Here is a 15,120-nt window from a genome sequence, read left to right as displayed (position 1 = left end):
AATCCCAGCGAGCTGAAAGTCAGAAAATATGTTTTCATAAATAAAAGTCCATATCACCGAGTAGTAAATAAGAGAGTGAAATATCCTTATCCTGAAGGTCAGAACACTGGAGTCAGATTTTTCTCTTACTGGGGAAAAACACAATCCATACAGATACATCTGAGGGTAGCATCTCATGCTGTGCTTTTCCTGAGGGAATAACAAAGGTTTCTCCCTCTCTGTGTATCAGCTGAGATAGTTTAAAATCTTGAGGACTTCTGGAAGAATATTCTTCTATTCTGTAAAACCACTCAGACTTAATATGAGAGGAGCTCTTCTACAGATCCATCCTTTTTCATACATGTTTTCAGTAGAGCCTGTATTGATGGCTTCAGAGGAATTTTTCAGTTGTCTTGTCCCAGACTTTGACTGTGTCCAGGTCATATATCATGATAACACAGAAGTTAAATGTCTTTCTCACCCTACGCTCCCATTTACTCCCATTAAAGCTAGTGCATTCAGTGCACAATGGAGTATGGTATAGTCTGATAGGTCCCCAGTCTGTGTATCAAACCAAAGCAAAGGCCTGCAGAGAATATCAAAATGCTTATCTGCCTCATAATATGTGTTGCCAAATTTGGCTTATGTTGAGACTAGATCCTTCCTCTATAATTTATTTCCAATGGTGAATGTGTGCATGCTTTCTTTGGCCTGTATGATTGCTGTTTTGGCATCAATTCTTATTCAAATTAAAGAAATAAAGAATGAATAAAAGAATCATTAAATATTTTCAGGATCTACGAAAAGACTAGAAAAGTCAAAACTCAACATGAAATAGATGTTTTCCATTATATGGCAGCACACACTGGACAAATTAATGTCCTGTGAAAGTCATCTTTAGGTACATGAGGTACATCTCTTTAATTTTTATCACTTGGTATTATATGACCTGCTATTGCCTCTGCTAACGTTTGATGTAATTCACCTATTAAAAAGACCAATAAGAAGTTCACAGATATCTGAAAGAAGCATCAGAGAATTGTTTCCCTTCCTTTGAAGGCAGCCAGACTAAACTTGTCCTTTTCCTTATCATGCCCTTCTCTACATTTTAAATCATGCATCTAAGTTTCTATTTAAATGTTATCCAAATATTTGCAGGGTTTTCTTGTTGTTTTTCTTTTATTATGTTTTTGCTTTTTACATTGAGGCAAATTACCTGATATACAATTTATCAGAGCAACAATGGCTTCAGAAAAATGTAGGACTCCATTACACATAAGGTATTCAAGTTTTTAAGCAGATTTTTTTATTATTATTTTTTTTCTGCAATATATTGTATTGTTGTGGTTTTACCTCACAGGCAGGTAAGTACCACACAGCTGCTCACTCACTCTCCCCAGCTGGTATGCAGGAGAGAATCTCATGTGTTGAGATAAAGATGCTTTACTAGGTAAAGCAAAAGCTACACACACAAGCAAAACAAAACAAGGAATTCATTTGCTACTTCCCATCAGCAGTTCTGCCATTCCCAGGAAAGCAGGGCTTAGTACATGTAGTGCTTTCTTGGGAAGACAAATGCCATTACTCCAAATGACCCCCCTTCCTCTTTCTTTACCCCAGCTTTTATTGCTGAGCACAACATGATACGATATGGAATATCTCTTTGGTCAGTCTGGATCACGGTCCTGGGGTCCTGGCTGTGTCCTCTCCCAGCTTCTTGCACCCTCAGCTTCCTTGCTGGCAGGGCAGCATGAGAAGTACACAAGTCCTTGGCTCTATGCAAACACTGCTCTGCAGCAACTGAAAACATTGTTGTGTTATCACCACTATTTTAATTACAAATCCAAAACACAGCATCATACAAGCCTCTACAAAGAAGACTAACTCTACCTGAGACAAAACCATGGCATGTATTTATGCTTTACCTGCGTCTGTATCCCCTGTTTCATCATGTTAAATTAGAAAATAAATTCCAGGGGTGGGGGGAACTTTATAATAAAAGAGTGCAGTTGGCTTTTATTTTTAAAAAACTAAGATAGGTTAATCAAGTGCATGAAATCAGCAAAACAGATCTGCAGTAGTTTCTAAAACAGTATTAACTGTACCTCTATATGAAATTCATCTGAAGAGAGCAAAGTGCAGTGCAATCCTTAAGTTTACCTTGCACTGTGCCGGTGAAGTATATATCTCCAGATAAGTACTGAGGCTGCACGTCTGTGACAGTGTAAGGCAGTAAAAAAATGCTGGTTTTTTTGGTCTTACTTTTTATCTGGGTCTACAATTTATTTACAGCCTCTGGCTTGTCCCAGATCTGGCTCTGATCTGATCCACAATAACCTAAATCAAGGACCTTAACTGATAGAAAACGATCAGTGAAGTACTAGTGCCACACTAAGGAAGGACCTGAATAACAGTAATAGTGGCTTTGATCATCCTAAGGAATAGCATGGTTGCCACACAAATTTGCTCCTTTTCTGTTGCATTAAAAAGATAAAATATTAAAAGTACCTTCCAGCTTTCTCCTAAATTACTATAGTGCTCAGGAGGAGCTCCATCTAAACACAAAGAGCTCTTGTCCAAGAGTAGACAAGCTTTTTAATATAAGTGATATATCATTATAGTAATGCAGAAGAGAAATATTATGTTGGTAATGATGAGAACACATCTGTGTCTTTATCTTGCTATTATAGAAGTCAATCACAAAGCTCTATTGACTTTCAATGGTGGAAGATTAAGCCTTACAGCATTATTATTGCAAAACTTTTTCAAAATCTTTTTTATAAAATGTCTTCAGCATAAAGAAAAACTTTATCTTAATAACAGTGTACACAAACACACTAGGTTGACAGTGACTTAGTGATACAGATATAGATATACCCATACTGAATATAATGTGTGTGTGCATATATACCATATATATTTTTTTAATTTTTTTTCTGAGAATACTAAGATGCGGTAGGTGTTATATTTGCCCTTAGATTGATGTGTCTGTTAATCTCAGCACTACTGCCAAGGTTAGTAGCATTATCTAAGTGAACAGTAATTTAAAAGAACGAGCATTTTATTGAACTTCTGCTTAAATCCCACCAACTTCATATAAAGACAGTCTGGTTAGTGTGACGTGACTTGAGAACTGAAGCTGCAGGTTCCTTAGAAACTGCCATCTACTTTCATCTGTGTGGTGCTCAAAGACATGCTGCATGTTTATATTAAGCTCAAATGAAATTAATTAGTTTTTAAAGAAAAGTAGCTGCAATGAAAAATCTTAAATGTAATTTTAAAACTGTAATTTAATACAAATCATTACATCAACCTCTGTGTGCAGAGGTTCTATTTAATTTCCATTAAATAATGTAATATATTTTTTCAAATACCATTTGACACCAGTAATTCCTTTTTTATTATGTGTCTTATACTAGACTGATAGTCAAATATTTCAAACAGAGCTTCCAGGTGGCTTAGTTCCAGCTGCTTACACTTGAGCACCCACTGGATGGCAGTAACATACAACTTTGGAAAAAATTCAGTATCATCCTTTAACTCACTGACCTCAAAAATCCTAGATTAAGTTCTTCTAAAAAACTAAACTAATAATAATAATAATAATAATAATAATAATAATAATAATAATAATAATAATAATAATAATAATAATAATAATAATAATAATAATAATAATAATAATAATGTATTATTATTGTGATTATTAGATAATGTTTGTTTAGAACAAAAACAAGCAATCAAAGCAAATGAACATAAATCTCACCATTCTCATTGTTGTCTTGTGGTGCACCATTTCATTTCAGATCCCTGAAATAGAGAAGTGCATATCTCACAAAGTTGGATGTGGAAAGTAATGCAGGCTTCCCCCATAGTACAAGGGATGCCAGACCTGGCAGTGGAGCAGGAGAAGGTTTTATTGCTAATCACAAATGCTTGCCCTCTTACTGATAATAAGACCAATAAATCAGTATCAAGAGCTTTAAAATGGAGATTTATTTTATCATGTAATCAAAACAACCCAAAACTTCAAATAGAGTTGTTAGCCCCTTGAAATGATTTGTAACTGAACTCATTCTGAAATCTTTCTTTGACTTCAGTGAGATCTGAAAAATATATCCGTAACACTAGGTTCAGTTATTGATTCAGTACAACAGGCCAGTTAACATCCCTAAGCAGTAAACTGTCTGTATCTATTAGAGCCTGAAATGCAACATAGCATTGGAATCTCCTTCTTGCCTTCTCTGGCTCCCACTTCCAGTAGGGTCTTTTCTTCTGTACCATAACAATATGTTATTGAGATGCCATGCTGACATCCCAAATCTCAAGAGGAAACAAAGTCACCAGAAATGTTGGGATTTTTTATTACTTATCTGGTTAAGACCACCTCTCAGCTATTCCAGTGTCAGGGGAATAGGGATGCCTGGATCTTTGACTCCAGTTTGGCTGCACCAGAATGCTGCATATTTTTACTGCCAGCAGTGCCCTGCCACAGCCTATCACTTTGAGCTTTGCCACTGAAATCCCACTGGAGGACTTCAGTGTTCAATCATGCTAATGGGTCTTCCTCTGCCTGAGTGCTGTACTTATGCAGGTATGAATTTCCCAGGAACTGGCAACGGAGAAGGAAAAAGAGAGAAGGCAGGAAAGCACTAGTTTCCTGCCCTTTGCTGCCCTGCCACAACAGTGACACAATCCCTGTTTTCAGAGCCATGGAACCGATGACCACATGCCCATTTGAAGGATTTGGTGAAACACCACATCATTATTTTGGGACCATAGTCTTAGCATGTGAATGACATCATGCATTTTTGATGGGAAAGGCAAAGTGGGAGAATTGTGTCTGGCAGAACAGAGTGCAGGTTGCAATGTTTCTTGGTTCCTGGTGGATTTTCCACCATGGCTTCAGAAGAGCTTTTTAGCAAATATAGTGTGTTTGATTACTTAATTTACAGAACATAAGTTTTGGGTGATGGAGTTACAGACATTCTAGACCCAAATTATATATGACTTTAAAAAGAGAAACGTAGATCTCAAAGCTATTGTTGTACTGTAGAGACAAAACGCAGCCTGCTATCCTTGTAGTGACCTGTATTGCAAATAAACTATAGCTTTATATACTTAAGATGCTGAATTTCTTTTAATCCTTAATAGGCCAGCATTTCCACATTATAAACACTGTATTAGTGCATGCAAATGCTCACAGTGTTTCATCATTTAAATTGACTTTTCATTTTCAGGTATATCTGGCAGGTACAATTAGCATTCTTGGGCAGGGTTGACTGCTTTATTACTTGTTCCAATAGTTTGATAATAGACACCCAGACCATGGCTATAGCTCTAGAGCTCTAGGATACCCACAGTGCACTGGCAGATGAATTGACAGATTGATAACAGTTATTATGATTTACTAGTATCTAATCAGATCAACCCCACCTCTCAGTTTCCATATCACCATTAAAAATATTTAAACATTCCTTGATTGATTTTGAAAAAGGAAATACTTAATGTTGCTGATTTTGACGAGTAACAGAGTACATGGTACTGTGCAGATTATTTTGTCACATGATTGGAAGAACCTAGAAGATGAATCCTGTGCATCATAATGTATCAGAAATAGTACCACTGCAGGCAAAGAAGTTACATGAGGTTAAAATCTTGGCACATGAGAGGCTGGAGGATCAGGCTTTGTGCATCAGTCTTTTTACCCATCATTTCCTGATACAACTCTCCAAAGTCCATATTATTCTATACAGTTTAAGAACTGTACTGAAAAACACCATGATAGCTCTGATACCTGAGCCATTTATATTTATCTTCTGAAATAAGAATGTTTTGTGACAAAGTAAAGCCAGAATAAAACAAACAATTGTTGTTCTGCTTTAAGCTTGTGTAATAAATACGTAAGACAAAAAATAAATAATGAAGATAAAAACTCACCCCTTTCACCCTTTTAAATTGCATCAGAACTCCATTGGTGTGTACTGAACTATCTATGTATATTGAACTATCCTAACAGTGCTATTACTAATGTAGGCCATTTTGGTGTTTGTTTGTTTGTTTCCCTCTCTCTTCACATTTTTCTGTTAAAAAGCTCCAAAAACGGAAAAAATGTTAATATAAAGTGATTACTGTGCCAGTTTCCTATAGATTAAACTATTTAGCTATGCTGATTACTCTAGAATGTATTCTTAGGCTTCCCTGGGCATCATCACAATTAAGTTGAACAGCATTTTCAATGAGAAAATAAGAAACATGTAGGGCAAAACTGTATGTCATTAACTTGTGAATTTTCTGAGATAAAGAGAACAGAGAACTCCTGCATTAGTCTGAAATTCCCAGCTATTATCCTGTGGGCAAAGCATGTAAATCTAGCTTTAGCAGTAATATAGGTCCCAAATTGAAATCTTGTATTAAAATAATAAGCTGTTTTGTTGTTGATGATGTTGTTGTTAATGTTGTTGATGTTGTTTTAATTATGTGGAAGTACACAAGCAAAAGCTGGAAAGGTTCCACTACAACCAGAAGACATAAATGTTCAATATGGTATTTTTCTAGCTTTGTGCACTTCAGAGATGGCAGATGTGAAAGTAGAGGTAGAAACTGCTATTTCCCCTTTATCATAATGAAAGCAGAGCATATCAGGTAGAGTTGTGTTGACATAAACTCCATAAAGTAGGCCTGATTTGGCAACACGGTAAGCAGGTGGATCTGTTCAAAATAGTCATTATTCGTTTTCTCTTTCCGCAGCTTGATCACTATCCTCCAACAAGTTACAGCCTGCCAACAGCATCTGACATACTGTTCAATTCCCCAAAGGCACTCTTCCTAGGAAAAGTTATAGGTGAGATTTCATTTTATACTTGGTTATTTTATTAGGTATTTTCAGAGAATACTGAAAACCGTAAGTGCATGGGACAATGCTCTGCACAGCATTTGAAGCAGGACACTCACTGAACATGTCATTCTAGACATGAAGATGGTGCTACTGGAGTTATACCTAAAAGAAGGGTATGTTCACTTTGTCACATAGACTGATGTGTACACAAATAAAGATCACCTGGCCAATGCAGGTACAATCCAGATACAAGGTAGAGGGTCATTTGGAATACCGTATTTGTGCAGTTGCTCTGGAACCTAGACACCCTCTAGGTGTCCAGTGCAGAGAACATGAGAAATCACTGAGACCACTGCTTTTGCAAAAGGTTGCTGAAGTTATTTTGAACAGTATAATTCACTGTGAAGTTGTCATATGTTTCATATAATGCCATTATCAGTGCAGTAAACCTTCCTACACCAATGTATGCCACACCTTTTGTGGCATAACTATCCCTCATCAGTCTGATAAAACTACCACTTCTCACGGATGAGGCCCACCAGTTAGATCATTCAGAAGTCTGTAACCCCTACAAAACATTCACCCTCTCTACATTTTCTATCCCTTTTATGGACCTTGTTGTTATTTCCCTGTACAGCAGCTACCTGGTCAGCTCCTCAGATGAACTCAAAAAGCAGCACAGATGCATCTTTAACTGCCTTGGCCTTGCTTTTAGGCCATTCTAGTTTCCATAGCTCTATTTCTCCACTACTGCACTTTGAAATGAATTTTCAGGGTCACTCATTTCAAGAATCAACTATTCCCCTGATACTCATAGCTTTTAAGGCACACTCTTTCTACTTTCAGAGACAGAGGGGTATTGATATTATTTCTTCTAAGTGCTTTGTACATGAATGTGGTTGTCTGAACTAAGTGAAGTGCTTAATTCAGAAAATTGCAAGCTTTTCTTTGTTAAGTGGGATAAAGCAAAAATCTGCAAAACCCATGCACTGATTTTTGAAGTGGAAAAGCAATTGACCTTATAGCTAATGTGACTTTTCAAAGATACACTTTTCCATTAGTTTTGTTTTTAAAAATTAATGTGTTGAACTTCTGTGAAATAGGAAATCAAAGGCCTTTAAAATGGTTGGTTAGTGAGAGAGCCATGAACTATTTTCTGGTGTTCTCAAAGTCAGATATATATGATAGAAAAGATTATGTGACGTGATTTTGGTGAGTCACTGGAAATCGCATTCATTCTCCTCTCACTGCACTAAATTCAGGCCGTCAGAGTACAGCTGGCTTCCCTACTGAGCCAGGCTACTCTCCTCTTCATTCATTAACTCAAGGCAAGGAGATGAGCATTCAGCAACTGGAATAACTCTGAAGTTAAAGAGTGGGGCCTGACTTGTTCTTCATAGGTAATTGTTATCAAAAATATAAAGTTCAAAAGCTATTAATTTGCTTAAGGGTATTGCAGTGACTGTCTCAAGTAATGGATTCATTGCCAGAGATTGCTTTGAGATGGCAACTCTTTTTCATGCATCTAAGAAACTGCTACGTTATGACAGTACTGCCTCTGCAATCCACTCTTCTAAATAAACTTAAATTTTTGAATGGTTGTTTGAATTCAGGTAAAACTGGTACTTTCCCTATTACTATGAGTTGATATTTTGGAGGAATCTGAGTGCAATACATGAAATATGTATATGGAGATAGGCATACAACAGAGATAATACTGCAGTGAAAAAGATGCATAAAAGAATGAAGGGAAATAAAAGGACAACTCCTAAAATGCAGAAGAAAAAAATGCACTGTTCACCGTGAAAATAAAAAAAAATAAAATAATAATAATAATAATAATAATAAAAAAGGAACAAGCACTTAATGAAAGAGAAAAAGAAATACTGTGTGTGCTACACTCTCTTAAAATGTTCTGACTGCAGAGTGGTTAAACAGTTGGAGGCACCAAGTTGCCTCCAACATATTCCTTCCCTAAACACTGTTTTCTGTGTTGTGTTTAAGTACTCTGATTCTGAAATTTTCTTTAGGCATTCTTGGAGAATAAAGGGTCTGCAAGTACTGGGCAGATCAGATGGTTCATCACACAATGCTTCGTGTCTAGGATACTTAAGTACAGTGACTGAAAGGCCCAATCATAGGTCCAAATAAAATGAGTTGTTGACTCAGTTCTGTTCCTACAGATCTAGACCCAAAACACCTCACATTATTTGCCTCATTTGCAAAAAGTCATGTATGTGTTTCAAAATAGAGTTTTACGCATCCTCTGACTGTTAATATCACAGGATTTACTTTTTGAGAATAAAGAAATGTAAAAGAAAACAATAGCAGAGACCAGTGAATATAATTTTACTTGTGTTATGTCAAAAGGGAAATTTCAAATATCTTGGAGCTTATACTTCACATTCCTCTCACTCTTTATAAATAGGGTAAACTGAAAAGAGTGATTGAAAGCAATTTTCAAATCTAGAATTTGAAAGAGTAACCATAGTCCTGATAATATCTGTCCTAAAAATCTGTATGGTACAGCTGAAGATTATCATCAGGAAACATTGCCAGAGGAAACACTGAGGCCCACCTTCAGCTCCTCTGCTAACTAAAGGTTAAGAAAAGGCAAAGGTATTGCAATATCCTAAAGGAATAAACAGGTTATATTTCTGTTTTCCTGTGCTACTTATGATTTTAAGTCTCTTACAACAGCATCCCTGTTTCAGAAGATGTTTTCATCCATTGTTACAAGCATTATCATGCCTTTACTATATATGTCATATCCTCTTGTCCTGGGATTCATTACTTCAGCTGGTAAGTGCATAAGATAGTATTAGAATGGTTGGGAATATGAAGGACCGTGATTCATTTGTTTCCTCTCCTCTGCTTATGTCATTATCTTTTGCTGAATAGGGTATTTTATTAAGTAAAAGAGCAAATCAGTACTGAAGAAGCAAAAACAAACAAACAAACAAAAAAATCCCATGTCCTTTTGCCAAAGAAATAGTGAGTTTATCTCCAGAAACATTGATTTCCTGGTGTAAAACTGTTGTGCATCTGACCATCACTGTTGATCAACTTTACTGTGCTATTTTCAGAGTAATGTTGAATGAGGGAGGAGCACTGTTAACACTTACACCAGTTCAGCAGTCTGAAAGGCAAAGTAGATGCAGAATGCAGTATCTTTAAAGCTTCTAATTTTCACATCGTACTGGCTAGACATAATTTAGTGGCCCAAAGGGATTAGCACCAATGGAAAATCTGGGTACATATATCAAGTTACAATTTGTACCCACCTGCAATTACATTCTCTAAATGTGCAATTTGGGAATAGCGTCATAATTTCACTGCTGTGCTGGCATCAGTTGCATTTAATTTCTGTTATTCCCATACTATGCAATTCTTATTTGTCACTAAAAATGAAGGCAGGGTCCTATTTTTAAAAACAGATGGGTTTTTGAAGAGCACTTTGGAACAATCTTACCAAGGAACTGATCTTCTGCCTGTCTTATTTCCCTTTTTATTAAAGTTATTTGCATAGGAGCAGCAGCTTCTGCCACATCTGTGCTTGCTGCGATAGCTCATCCAGTACCAATCAGAATGATCATTTGTACAACACCTACCACAATGAAACACCACTCTCTACTCTAGGTACTACAACAAAATGGCTGGTTTAAAAAATCATGATGAAATGTCTCTGTGCCTCAAAACAGTTGATAATATTTTCTATAAATCATGAGGGTCAGAATAGAAACAAAAATAAATGATTGAATTGCAGTTGTAATCAGGGACAATTTCTCCTATAAATTGAGGTGTTTTTTACTTTCCTGAAATATTTTCCAGAAAATGCAATTGTTCACTGCCTTTCAAAACAGTGACAGAAAATACTTTCAGTTTTCCGGGAAACTGGAGGTAAAGGTCATTCTTACAGAGGCAAAATGGATTTTTGATTTGAGATATGAAATAAAGCTTGAGGAGGCAAATAATAAACAATCTTGTATTATGTGAATGCCTCATAATAAAAACACTAGAGAAATGCAGGATTTTGTAAATAAGATAAAAGGGAATTGTTAATGTTTCAAGGAATGTATTTCATCTTACTCAAAGATTCTAAGGATTTGAAAGCTGACACAGACAGGGTAAGAGGGCAAAGCTGGCTATCAGGATAACCAGTAATGAAGAGAAAAAATAAAATATTAACAATATGACATTAAGTGTTATTTGTTATAGCTCAGATTGGAATCTAAATTTTAATTTGCATTTCAACTTAAGACTCATTACTGAGGTAGAATAGAGCACAGGTTCAGTTTTCCCTCTAAGTACTATGGCTTTGGATAGAACGCTCAGGTTTGTCTTCACATCCTTTTCAGAGGCCTACAGCAATTACTGGTATGTGAAATTTCTATATAGAGAACTGATGTCATAGTCTGTACTGTATTATTTGAATAAAAGTGGAATATTTATATGGGTTTTAATATGTATTAGGAAAGAAGTAGTTACACAATTAGACATGATTTTGTAAAATCATCATTTGCTGAACAGAAATAGTTTGAGGGTTTCTTAATATCTTTGAGCACAGAATCTTTGAGCACAGAAACACTGAGATCAGACAAGTGTTGTTGAGAAAGTGGCAGGGAATAAAAGGTAATGTGTTTCTTGTCTGTTTTCCATCTCCACCAGCCACTCCAAATCAAATGATATAATTTCAAAAACACTTAAATATTCCCTTGGAAACAATCAACATAGTACAAATCATCTCTTAGCACATTTAGATTATCATTCCAGAACCAATAGCTGTCCATGCAGCTAATTAACCTCTATAGACTTCATTTATGTCTCTGCCTCATCCTAGTGTCCTTCAGGTACTTCCAGCAAGAGTAGTAAAAAAGGAACAAACTTTAATGTCTGCATTCCTTCTTACAAAAGCAGCTGCCATCACTCTACAACTAAAGTGAAATCTTGGAAATCAACAAAAACTCCTAATTGATAAGGAAAGAACCCAAGGCATCTCTCCAGATAGCTGCTGAATAATAGGACAAAAAAAAAAAAAAATCAAAATCTTTTGAACTACCAGCAGGTACAATGACAATTTTTCCAAGAGGTAAATATTCTTTACTACTAAGATACTTTCTTTCCCATCAAACAAGCATGACAAACAAGCATTGACACTTCAATGCTATTAACTGAGTAACAGAAATGACTTATAATGTAATTCATCCTACCAAACATCATACACTTTCAAAAACAACTTTAATGTCCATGTTTCCACACTACTGCAGTTTATCACTTAGTGGGCTTGTGTCATACCAAAGCAAGTTGCACTGTCTAAACCTATGAATGTCTTTGAGAACATTTACCCTCTTTAAAGAGTGTTTTGATAGCCTTAAAAAATATTATTTAGGACCTGGACATTGTCATCATTGGCACTCAGTTTGAGTATGCTGCTTGGTGCTTCCATAATCTAATATGAAGGTAATGTTAATCAAGGATATCACTTACCCAAATACCAATCAGGTCTCTGATACTGCAAGGTACTTTGCTCAGCTCCTAAATTCAAATCATAGAAGATAACTCAGAGTCATAAATAGATTACTAACAATCTAAAAGTGTTCTTCTACTATACACCTTTGACACATATGTGTTACTACCTCATGATCATAATGAGGTTAGCACCTTATTGTATGTATCAGCAATGTGGCAGTGAGGACTCCATTGCTTGTTTGCTCTGTGGTTCTCCTTTATTTTGAAGTGTTAGTTCAAAATAAACAGTTGACAGTTAATCCAAGTGCAGGGTAGCTTAGCCTGCTTTCAGAGATAATGAGCAGAAAACAGCTAGCATGCAGTAACTTTCTTCAAAGTAACTGCGACTTCATTTCTCAGCATAAGCATTAACATTCAGTACTGTAAACTCAGAGAGAATGAATATGAATATTGTCAAAGTAGGAGCCCTCCTGCTACAGTAGCAGGTGAATATTAAAATCTGCTCTGCATGAGTCACGCATGAATTATCATACAAAGATACAACATCTGGACACTTTTCCTTCTCTTCGAAAAGTGCTTCCACAACACCACTGTATAGTAGCATTAGTCTGGTAAAAAATCCTCCAGGATTTAATATTGCCTATCACTCTGACCTCATATCTGTCAGTCAGTTTGTTTATATCTTACTCTTTGAAGTGTTTCTGGTAATGGCAGAAATGTTCCACAGCTCTTCTAGTTAAAACAAGAACTAATATATATTTTAATTTATTATTATTATTATTATTATTATTATTATTATTATTATTATTATTATTATTATTATTATTATTATTATTATTATTATTATTATTAGACCTCTGATCTTTTGACCTATCTGGTTTCTCCAAGAAATCAGATCTACAAGACACATTCAGAAAGTAAAATTGCCCATCTACAAGCCAATGAGAGGGGAGCCCATCTACCTCAGTAAATTCTGTGGCAGGAATCAGGGTAGCCCAAGCAGAGTTTATCTTTCGAAAACTAGACTGAAGAAGTGAAGCCAAGACTTATTCATTGGTACAGTTTTCTTCTTATCATTTGTGCTGCAGCCTCTTTTCATTTTTCAGAATACTGTAGTGTTCAGTTTCTGCTTCACTGGCCAGCTGACAGCTCCAGGGAGGCAGACAAGCTGGAGTCAGCTGGATACTATGGCAATTGCAGTAGTCATGGGTATAGCAAGGTCTGCTCTTCTAAAAACAAGTAAAGCTTAGTGCGTTACTTGGAATTGTCTCCTTCCACTAACTTTTTACTCTTCAGGTCACATTTTATCTCCCAGCCCTTACCCCTTCCTTTGTAGCTGATGGCTGTCCTTATTGCAGTATTCTCTGAAAAAAAGACCTCACTGATTAGTGGTCTTCAGGTCTTCTGTGGGCATCAACAGCTCCAGAGGGTTATCTACCTTTTTCATTTCATGCTCTTCTAGCATTCATACAAGCCTGTAGCAGATTGCCAGAGTCTCGTTGTTCTAAAATTGTTATTTTTTTTTTCCTTTAAGCTTTAAGATGTCTGAAAATTGTTCTGTGTAAGTCATTCTGCAAAGCGTTGCTGAGAGAATAATCCCGTCATTCTTCCATTTCTTCCATTCCTTCCAATGTATGCATCTACTGGTCCTGAAAAAAAAAAAAAAAAAAAAAAAAAAAAAAAAAAAAAAAAAAAAGAGAGACTGTAAAGGCTTTAATTTAGTTTATGCCATTTTGATTTTGAATAGACTATTTGCACAAGTCTTATTTGACATTAAAATGATAACACCATTTAAAAGTAATTGAATAAGAGCAAAAGTTAAACTTCAGTTATTAGAGTGACCTTTTCATAACTTCTGTATTTTGTTAAGGTGGTATGTCTTAGTTACACAAGTTATCCCTACCAAAGGAAGAGAGGAACCATTTCACCTGTACTGTGTTATATCTAGTAGTAATTTATTTCAAATATAGATACTTCAAAGGGTCAAGAGGGGAACAGAACATGTTAAGATCACCAAGGACACCAATGAAATCTGCTGCTGCCCTATAAAATTATAATGGCATAGACAGTGAAATCAGAGTGCTGAGAGCACTTTGGATTGTATATCATAAAACAAAGAGTCTGAAAATAGAAATCCAAAGGCATACCTGAAATGGAAAGTGAGAATGTTATAATTTTCCTCCAAGTATAAACAGAGTAAAAAATAAAAATCAGAATAAATCTCTCCTAAATTAATAGGAGAGAGAACTGACAAAATAATAACAAGAACAAGAACAATTGTTACCATGCCAAGTCACGAGACTCTAGATTTTACATCACTTTATCTAACATGGCCAACTTCTGCCCATGGTTCCAAATGCAAAACACTGAAAAAATAGTATGAACATTCACCCATATTTTGACAAGAAACAGTTGTATAAATATCCGTTCTGGCCAGATTATCTTGGTTGGGGCAGATAATCTACAGACCATTCCTTGTAAGGACAGGTAAACAAATTCTGTCTAATTCAAAACTCACTCATTGTTTGACGGTTGAAAACAGCTTCAGTTTTTATCTGATGCTTGTTTCACTTAGGAAAGACGGTGGGGTAGAAATCAGAACAAAACAATTTGTGGTCTGACAAAAACATTGAAACTAAAATTCTCATCTCTGGTCAGATGAATGAGAATGTCTACAAGAGACTGTGGTGTGCTTCAAAATCTGAGATATTTTCAGAGTGCCTGACAGACAACAGAAGTGGTTTGTGTCCCTTGTTTGGAAAGATCATTGAGATTAAGTCAACCACCTCCCTCATCAGCTGACCTAGTTTTCACTCTCGTTAACACACTCCCAT

The 15,120-nt window shown here is 35.9% G+C and overlaps 1 protein-coding gene across 1 annotated transcript in view; it reads left to right on the top strand.

Moving 5' to 3' along the window:
* Positions 1-15,120, top strand: part of CNTNAP2 (contactin associated protein 2) — a 1,125,334-nt gene that overhangs the window by 1,049,024 nt on the left and 61,190 nt on the right. The window contains exon 21 of the mRNA XM_068674838.1: positions 6,730-6,823. Coding sequence (XP_068530939.1) covers positions 6,730-6,823 — 94 coding nt within the window. The remainder of the gene's footprint in view (positions 1-6,729; positions 6,824-15,120) is intronic.

Source organism: Anas acuta, chromosome 2, assembly GCF_963932015.1.
Source record: "Anas acuta chromosome 2, bAnaAcu1.1, whole genome shotgun sequence".
Classification (NCBI taxonomy): Eukaryota; Metazoa; Chordata; class Aves; order Anseriformes; family Anatidae; genus Anas; species Anas acuta.
This window is presented reverse-complemented; position numbering and strand designations above follow the sequence as displayed.